This window comes from Blennius ocellaris (assembly GCF_963422515.1).
Source record: "Blennius ocellaris genome assembly, chromosome: 1".
Taxonomy (NCBI): Eukaryota; Metazoa; Chordata; class Actinopteri; order Blenniiformes; family Blenniidae; genus Blennius; species Blennius ocellaris.
Window position 1 is genome coordinate 17,706,938 of NC_137650.1, and position 9,989 is coordinate 17,716,926.

At 37.9% G+C, this 9,989-nt stretch overlaps 1 protein-coding gene across 1 annotated transcript; it reads right to left on the minus strand.

Annotated features, from left to right (window-relative positions):
- Nucleotides 1–2,265: 2,265 nt before the first annotated feature.
- ddx28 (DEAD (Asp-Glu-Ala-Asp) box polypeptide 28) lies at nucleotides 2,266–4,212 on the minus strand. Its single transcript, XM_080501909.1, has one exon. The coding sequence runs from the start codon at nucleotides 4,114–4,116 to the stop codon at nucleotides 2,413–2,415; it is 1,704 nt and encodes a 567-aa protein (XP_080358035.1). The 5' UTR covers nucleotides 4,117–4,212; the 3' UTR covers nucleotides 2,266–2,412.
- Between the last annotated feature and the right edge of the window lie 5,777 nt (nucleotides 4,213–9,989).

Genomic DNA, 9,989 nt, shown 5'->3' on the forward strand with positions numbered 1-9,989 from the left:
ATATAACTGGGAATAGTGGAATAGCTTACAAACACATAAGACAATACTGAGATTTGATCGTATTGGATTATAATAATCATCACAGCCATATTGTGGGGGTGAATGTAGAAACATGCAGAACTAATGGTAGACATGGTATTTGTTTATTTAGACCACAAGGCTTCAATGAAAATGGAAAATTGTTAAAATGTTGTAGAGAATGTCTTTAAATGGTTCATCTTGATTGAACCATTTAATGAACTCAATGAAAACATTTTTTGTATCAAATTAATCATAATGCATTCCCTAATTTCAAATAAATTAAAAGAAATGTGGAAATCTCAGATATCTATATACATAACTCCTGAACTTTTCACAAACCCATTTTAAATAATTTTTCTATAACCAATTTGAGACCAAGATAGATCATTTCATAACTACTTCAATATGATGAAGCCTGTCTGCTGTGGTATCAACATAATGACTTGATCTCTAAACAGATTTGTTGGTTGAAAGTAACCCAACGTATTTGGGAAATGGGGCCCAGCAGCTACTTGGAAGAGGGACCACTTTGGAGCATCTGATTAAACATATTTACTTAACAGGGGTCAGTTGGGTTGAATGAGGACCGAAATATAAGTTGTGGGATTGGAGGCAGTTGCTCCATATGCTATAAGTGGAGCTTGGTTTCTTGTTGTCAGGGTACAGTTGGGTGTAATGTGAATCTAAAGGGGAGGAGGCATGGGGCAAAGAAGCCTAAAGATGTTGACCCCAGCTGGGGCATGATAACCACAGCTAAATTCCAGACATTCTGTTGGAAGCCCCTTGTTACTGTCAGAGCCATTAACACCGGTGGTCTGCCTGCCTCACACTGAGGTCTGTCTGGCCCTATAATCTCTGTGTTTCCACAAATGGTTCCGCATAAATCACTGGGCATGTAGCAACCATCTCTTGATGAGAGCACACACTGTTTTGCTCCTCCATTTGTTGTCATCATTTATGATTCATAACAACTTTGGCCAGTTGCTTGAAATGTCACTGGCTGAACGTCTTTATAACACCAGAAAAAATTATTTACCTTTGTCACAAGATCTCAAAAAGTTTAAATTTTTAATTATCTTCTATATTCATTATAAAGGGCTACTTTTATCAAACACACAAAGGTACTTAAGTTATGAAGAAAATTATCATTACTGCTGATCTACCACTTTAGGAGCTGTCATAACTTGGCCCATTCAACTTGAGGAGTTTGATCACAGGGGTGGTTTGATGAAGTATATATATATATATATATATATATTTATTTATTTATTTATTTTTTTTTTTAAATGAAATTCAGTAATCCAGAATTTAAAAAATCTTGACCACTATCTCTTTGCCTGCATGCCATATAAACTATTCTGAGCAGCGAGCTAAACACTTGATAGGCTACATTTACGGTTTACGCTGATCCATTCCTCTGACCATGTTGGGAAACAAAAATCTGACCTATGCTGCCACCTTGTGTCAAAACACATGCAGTGACGCAACAACAATATACATCCTTTCAATAAGCGCTTAAAACATTCCGTCTCCATTCCCATTCTCTGTAGTGAGTTACCCTAAATTCATACCTTAGTTTCACAGGAGAATGGAAATCAGTTAACCACATTCACACCTGATATCCCGGTTGGTATATATTCAGTAATCAAGGCAAAAGCTTTTGCTGTCCTGACACTCAAAACGTGCCATTATTTTATCAGCTAAAATTATTGTACACCCACCACATTATTAATGTTTTGTTCAGTTAAACACTGAATATATTAACCTGTCATCTTGGAACAGTCACTTCTGGGTCCTGAAAATGTTTTCCCAACAGACACAAGCAATTTAAATAGTGTTTTGTTTAAATATTCCAAGTAAAAGCCATTTAATTGTTCAGATCACACACATCTTGAATGATTTTATCCCTACTACTTGAATAAGGTAGTTTAAAAGAGACAAATGTTTCACTTTGCAGGGAGCTCATTTCAACACAAAGTCAGTCGAGGTTTCAAATCAGAATTTAATAAGCAGCTGTAACTGAACAACATTTATTATTTTGGACACAAAAAACATAATTCCTTTTTAGTTACAGCAAAACACTGGTTAACAATGAAGCGAAAACGTGGTGTTAAATATTCACATATTAAACCTATTTATTTGTCCTTTAACAGTGCTGAAAAGAATGCTGTATTAAATATTTGAATTATGTAAATATGAAAATATTTCTTATTCTGTTAAATAACCCAAAATGAGAATGTCCATCTGCACAATTTTACAACGAAAATCAACATTCCATTCTCACAAAGTTTAACCAAACGTGCACATTTCGTGATCCTAAAAATCGACTTACTTTTATTGCTGATTTACATGATTACTTAAATGACATTCACCTTCAGATAAACAAAACATCTACTTTTCTGCAACATCTATCTTGGGCTTTGGCTCATGTATTTTTGATTCCATCCCAGGCAAAGTACTTCTCCTTCTTGCAGAGGTCTCAATGGTTTGCACCAGCTCTACATCCCAGGGATGAGTGACAAAACTGAGCACCAGCCCATCCTCGGCCCCTCCTGCTCTCCCGACTCTCCCCGCCCGGTGAATGTAGTCTGTGTGGGATTCTGGGAAATCATAATTCACAACCAAGTGCACTCTCGATGTGTCTAAACCACGTGAGGCAATGTCTGTGCATACCAGCACGTCCACCGTGCCTTTCTGGAAGTTTTGAAAGATCCCTGTGCGCTGAGCAGCGGGCATCTCCCCTTGCAGGCGAGCATGCTGAACTCCCATCTCGTCAAGCGAGTAGCCCAGCCAGTTGACCGTGGCAGACTTGTTGCAGAACACCAGAGCAGCGGCCCCAGGTTTTTCTTGTTGGAGCGTCTTCAAGGCTTGGTTGAGCTCCAGGACTTTATCAACCCCCTTCACCTTCAAGAAAGTCTGTTTGACATGAGGCATCAGATAGTGCAGCATCTTACTCTTAATTACCGCAATCGTGCCAAGATCGGTCACCTGGCTGAGCAACTCCCCGACCCCGCCTGGGAAGGTTGCCCCCACCACTAGCAACTGAGCTTTATAATCAAGGCCACATGTATCTTTAGGGCCAGAAGCGATCTTGGTGTGCTGCAGGATCTTCTCCAGCATGTCGGAGAAGCTGGGGTCGAACATGGTGTCAGCCTCATCCACCACAAAGAAGTTCAACTCATTCAAATCCAGATAATTTCTGCGTAAGGCCTTTATCAGAGCACCCGGTGTAGACACCAAAATATCTGCAGGGTCCCTTTGGAAAGTCATCTTGATGTGTCCTACACCTCGCCCACCGCCTAACGTCTGTGTAACAAGGCCAAACGGAGCACACAGAGTTCTGGACACACTTGCTACTTGTTCAGCAAGCTCTCTGGAAGGCACGAGAATCAAAGAGCTGATCTTCTCTGAGCTCTCATCGTTCATCTGCGATTGCTTGTCAGTCTGCAGTCTCTGAACAATAGGCAGGAGGTAACATAGTGTCTTCCCACTGCCCGTCTCTGCGGCACAGAGAATATTATGACCTTTCATGACCTTCGGGATGGCCTGCAGTTGTACAGTGGTGGGATGTGTGATGCCAATGCTGCCCAATGTTTCTACAAGTTCTTTGGAAATGTGAAACTTGTCAAATGTTGCTGAAGGTTTCTGATCAGCGTGCTCCTTCCGGTTTTCAGCAATGTAAGGTGCAACAGCTTTGACGTTGTTGATTGTAAAGTAGTCCCCGAATGATTTGTAGTGTTTCCATCCTTTCGAGCTGAGAGCTGGTCGCTCGAACTTCCCTAGGATGTAACCCACAGACTGATTCAGCACAGGGTTTTTGCTTTGGATGAGGAGTTTGCCGGGTTTGATCGTTCTGATATTGCTTTCGCCTCGAATCTCCTTTAGGCTTTCAACTCGCTGCTGCAAATACCGAGGGACACGGATCACCACAGTTTCTCCTTCCGTCGATCCTGTTCGACAAAAGCGAGTCTGACAGACGGAAAAACGAACTCCACAGCCTGACGACACTTTGACGAGGTCTGGGCGAGAAAGTGTGCTTGATTGGAGCGCTCTGGACGCAACCAACGACAAATATCCAACCTTCACCGAGTACATTCTGATGCTTGATCTCTTTGCGAGCAAAAAAGCCAGTTCCGAAAATTTAATTAAATAATCGAGCGATATAATCGCCCCAGATAAATGCACCCGGAATCGATAATGGTGTCTTCAAATATCCAAAATATACGAATTTCTGAGCATCTCTTCGCACTTCACAGTCATATTACCATGCGTCCCTCGGCGCGTGTTGATGACGTCACGAGTAGGTGGGGCTATAAAGCGGAACGACGCATCTACATGAGCGTGTACAGTACGACTACCAAACATTTGTACAACACATAAAAACTATTAAAACAAGAATAACTAAGCAGAGGAGATAGGGGAGATACACTGAACCACAAGGGGTCTAGTCTGTGCATAAATAAATACATGTATGCTGCCACTTGGTTTATATTTAGTTTAAATTCAATATCTTTATATTTGCTGGTCAAATGAAATAACATTGACCAATGCTATTGGTAGTTGTTTATTTGTTGTCTCTCCTTTTAGTGCCGTTTTTATTGTGACCGGATTGACAACAACAAAACAACAGTGCACCCTGAGCGCCTTCCATCCATTCATTTATCTTCTGTTCCTCTTGAGGGCGCTGGAGCCAATCTCAACTGACTGGTTAAATGAAGGCAGGGTACTTCTCAATGACAGAAGAGCAGTCCTAATTGTTGGCAAAGTATTTTTGGACAGCTATATCCAGGAACTGGCAGAGTTATATATATCCAGGCTAATGCATATCTACCCACAGATAAGGTAAAACAACCATAAAGAATAGATAAAGAGGCAGTCATGGGTCAGTTATAAATTCTTCCTCATCTTGCCAATTCCTGACATTCCTATAAAATGTGGCAAGGTGCTATGATGTTGCTGTGATGAGTTAACTCACTTCAACATGTAAATAATTTAATTGTTATCATAGTTTTTGTAAAGAAAAAAAAGGATTATATGTTCAAAAGGCCTTTGTGTTGAGATTTTGAGGCTGATGACACTGTGTGATGGGTTCACTGGTCAATCAACCAGCTCATCCCTGACATAGTCATTCAGCACAGGCACAGCAGTACAGTAATGTGAGCTACTGTAATAGATCAGACGAAGGTGACAAGAGCACTGTCATTGAAACAGTGTTGACTGTCAATAACCATCAACGTGACCAACGCTGGTCAATCCTCTTCAGCAAAAACTAAACCCAGTGCACTCTAAAGGTTTTTTGTTGTCATTGTTGTGTTGTTGTTGTTTTTTTTTTTTTTTTTTACAAACTAACACATCATCCTTTTGAATATATTTGCAGAATTTTGTGGATTATTTGTTATTTTATGTACATTACATACAAAAAAATAAAGAATTATTGTTTGGTTTATATCTAAAAAATACTTCTTGGCAATAAAGAGCATACATTTAAACCTGATTATTTTTCTTGTATGAAATATGCGCTTGTCGGATGAGCAACAGAGCTTGGAGACTTTCTTCTCTTCCAATGCCAAACCACTTTTCTCTGCCTGTCTCACAAATGCATGCTCTTTACAAATGTGGCACCATGTAAAAGGAAGACAATTAGGCTATCTAACTGTATTGTTCCCATGAAGATATTGTGTTACAACAATGAAATAATCTACCAAACACTTTTTTTCCCTTTTTTTTTTTTTTACTGTTGGTAAAATAGATGCAAACTCTGTCCTGTTCCTACTCTGTCTCTCCTGGAGTTCATAGCAGGCTATTGCAGTGAAGTTGCGTTGCTGCTGGTGTAAAGCTTATAAAAAGGGGGGTTAATCTCTCCAGGCATGCACTCAGGGAGGGTCCAAAGGGGAACTCAGGCCTCTGCAGTCTTTCTCTGCCTCTCTCCAGTTGTCTGATTGAGGTGGTTTCATTCCCGAGTTTTAATTCCTACATTTATGCTTTCCTAGCACATTCTTTGCAAATGACAGCAACATTGAGTGCAGCATACTGAGAAATAGAAATAGATAAATAAAAACCCTACAACCAGCTGCCTGCATCAGTGCTACTGTCACATCTAGCATTGATTGCACATCAGTTAGCCTTTACATGTGCTGAATGAATCGGCTCACTGATTGATTTTCTGTAGCTTCAGAACATCACACACACTTTCAGCAATAGACTGTCACATGTTGGCCGTGCCACTGCACTGGTAGCCATTATCCCTATAAACTGAGCTGGATATGTTCGAATATACATATTGAACTGTACTTTATTTGATAAACATCATAAGTAAAATGTAAGTATTTCAAATAGATATATTTTTACATCAGCTGCTCTTTTCATGACTGCTCGAAGCCTTGATAAGAGAACAGTTCAACTCTGTCATCTGAAAAAGTCAATATTCAGTTTCACTGAACGACCAAAAGAGGGCAGCCTAAAACATTACAGAATATTTTAAGTCACTTGTCATTTTAACCAGAGCAGTGTTTAGACAATAATACAATATCACAATAACACTGTGAAGTAAATTAAGCATTTTCTATTCCATTAATTGTCCTTTGAAAAACAACACCCATCATAGTTAATTAAACGTCTTTTGCATATCCACTGTCATCTTTAATCAAGAAGTGAATCACACAAATATAAACTTTTACGATTACAAGTGTTCATTTGACGTGAATTGTGAAACTTCCTCTTTTATCTTTATTTCTTCATTTTTCAAAAGCGAAGTATTTTTAAATTCCCCATCAATTTTTTTTGGCTTTCTGATGCAGACACAGCGTGCTGTTTGTTATCCTTTGACATTTCATCAACATTGTGCTGCGGTGCATTTCTGCAAATGTATGCAAAACTCAGATCCTTGAAAGAATGACACCTCTGAAACAGGACCAGTGTGGGGGCAGATGCTTTTTTCTCTCTTAACTGTCTTAACAAGAACATAATATCACAAACCACATCTACAGCCACCCACACGATTTGTTTTCTTTATCGTCTCTCTTCAAAGGTCATCTGCGAAGATAAGAGATGCAGGTAAGCTGAATTAGACTCATGTGGAGAAAGTTCATTCAGGTCATGTTAGAATCTCATCACTTCATATTTGAATGTATTCAGAAACAAAGCATTAATATGGAAATATTACAGTATCTGACAAGTATGTTATAGTTAGAGTGGTTACTTTATTTTTTCATCAGATTTTAGGATGTAAAGTGTCATAATACTTTTTATAAAGCCTTTTCCATATATATATATATATATTTTTTTTTTTTGTTTGTTTTTGTTTTTGTTTTGCAATTTATCATGTCTTATTTCGTTCAATCCTTAATTAGTTTGATTGTACTAATAATACGTTCAGTGGTTTGGGTTTTTTTCATCTTTTCATATTTGAAATAACAAAAATTAACAATTAGTAATCCTATATTTTATTTAATGAAGAAAATCCTAGAACAACTGCTATTCAGGGTGACTGTATTCAAGTTTCAAGATATACTGGGATTTATATGAACGTGACAGACAGTAACTAAAATTACATTCTGCATAACTCTTTTATTAAATAGCATGGTTTTAAAATTAGAACTACTTTTAACAAGTTTGCACATTTCAGAAAAAAGTATGTAAGTTGTGTTTGGAGAAGCATGCTCCTTCATTTTAAACTGTAAAACATGTAGATAAAAGAAATAATAAAGTGTCTACATTCAAAAGGATTGTAAAATAAACTTTCATCAACGTGTATTGAGAACTTGAGAGGATTATGAAGGCAATCAAACCAACCCAACAAAACTATGCCTTGTTAAAAAAGAGCTGCATCATAAAATGTCAAGTATTTAAAAAAATAAATAAAAAGATTCACCTTTACGGTTTTGTTTGGAGATAAAGACCACAGGAAATGTGATATTGATGTTTTCAGATGTGTTCGTGAGCTGAGCGGTTGTCTGTACGCCCACATACTTCGAGCATACAATAGGTATATGTGGCGTGTCAGGAAAATAAAGAGTTTGTGTCAGCTAAATGTGTGTGTGTGTGTGTGTGTGTGTGTGTGTGTGTGTGTGTGTGTGTGTGTGTGTGTGTGTGTGTGTGTGTGTGTGTGTGTGTGTGTGTGTGTGTGTGTGTGTGTGTGTGTGTGTGTGTGTGTGTGTAGATTTGTCATCTCTTATTGCAAATTGGTAATAAAACCATGAGATTGCATCACACTGTGGTGGGTAAGGACAATAGGAGTGGTAATGCACTTAATAAAAGTGCTTTATAGCCATGCTTATCAGTACTGGAAAAGGCTTTGGTGAAACATTAAAACCTTGCTTTAGCACATTGTCTCATTCAGTTTATATGGATTTAAGTGTTTGCAAGGTTGAGGCACCTGATCAGAATTTACATATGATGTACATGCTGCCAATAATGCATGTTAATAGTGATATGTTAACCTTTGTGCAAGTTTATCAGTTTAAACTGAGCTATCTAAAGATATACAAAAACAAAAAATGGAATGCTGATATAAATCGAAGCCAAAGTTGCAACCATTGTAGCTTCAGAGTACACCAACCTCTGTGCTTGTTTCTTACCCAATAAAGATTAACCTGAGGAGATTGACGAAGTGGATTGAGAGACAGAGGTTAAAGGGAGTGTACCAGCTCATGCAGAGACGGATTTACTATTGCTTTATTTTCACTATATTTGTGGTAGAAATGCACAGAATTTAAGTGGCATAGTGACGAACAAGAATAATTAAAAGTTGGATATGCCATCTCCAAATTAAATAAGCATTTTTCAAAACTATTCAATATTTGGAACGTTTGCGTAAGAACTCTTCATTTGTCTTCCACCGCCCTTGAACTGAACTTCTCCTTTTAATCCTTATTGAACTACTGGTAAGAACTTGATTGCTACATTTTGGTAAGAAGAAATCCACCCAGCACCATCAAGTGAAAAGAATAGCGTAAAACCACAATCTGAGTGAGAAATACTCTTCCAAATGCTGTAGGTGGAGGAATAAAACAGGCAAATAAAAACAGATCTAAACCTTGTGCCTTGAAAACATAAACAGCCCCTTTTCACTGATTCCAAGCAAGAGATGCTATTTAGTGTACCATCTACTACATAAATGACCACAAAGACTATGATAAAGACATTTGCTCTATTCCCAACCGGCAGCATCGCCCATTCACCACGCTAAATTGCCTGATTAGAAATTAATGGGCCTCAGTGCTAACAGGCTCCAGGGATCTAAAGGTAAAAAGTGCAGCATGTCATTATACTTACCAATCCTGGCTTGGATTAAACCACACAAAAAGGCAGCAATGAGGGCCACGTGTAATTGGATGTAATCTAATGGTGGGTTGTTGGAAGGGAAAGGAACGACCAATTAAATAGAGCAAAGTGGCTCTATCTACTTGGTGCAATGTCAAATACAGTGTTGACATTTTTATAATGGGTGTTTCGTGGAAAAAGATCATAAAAAAGTTATAAATCAATCCAATTATATATTACTTGTTACTTTTATATAAAAAAATGTAATGTCAGTGTTGGAAGTAACTGTCAAGTGACTGTTGGCATTCATAGAGGAAATTTAAATTTTCAAGCATAAAAATTGATAACCTGGTTATAATTACAGAGACTTGAAGTATACATTTTAATGAGTTGCTTTTGAATGAGAGAATCTGTTAGTAGATAAGATAGTTTATATACTGCATGCATGTAGCAAACAGTACAGAAATACATTATCAGTGTATAAATTGGTAAGTAATTCAAAAGTTTCTTCCCAAAATATATTCTTATGATACACTGTATCACTGCACACATAGGTTATAGTAGATAAACGGATGAGTTCTCGATAATTATTGAAATAATCTTCACACCAAGAGCAAAACAGAAGGTAAGCGTAGATGAGGCAAAAAAAAAAAAAAAAAAAAAGAATGTCTATTGGATCCGCACAAATTTTCCAAAGTTAAATCGTT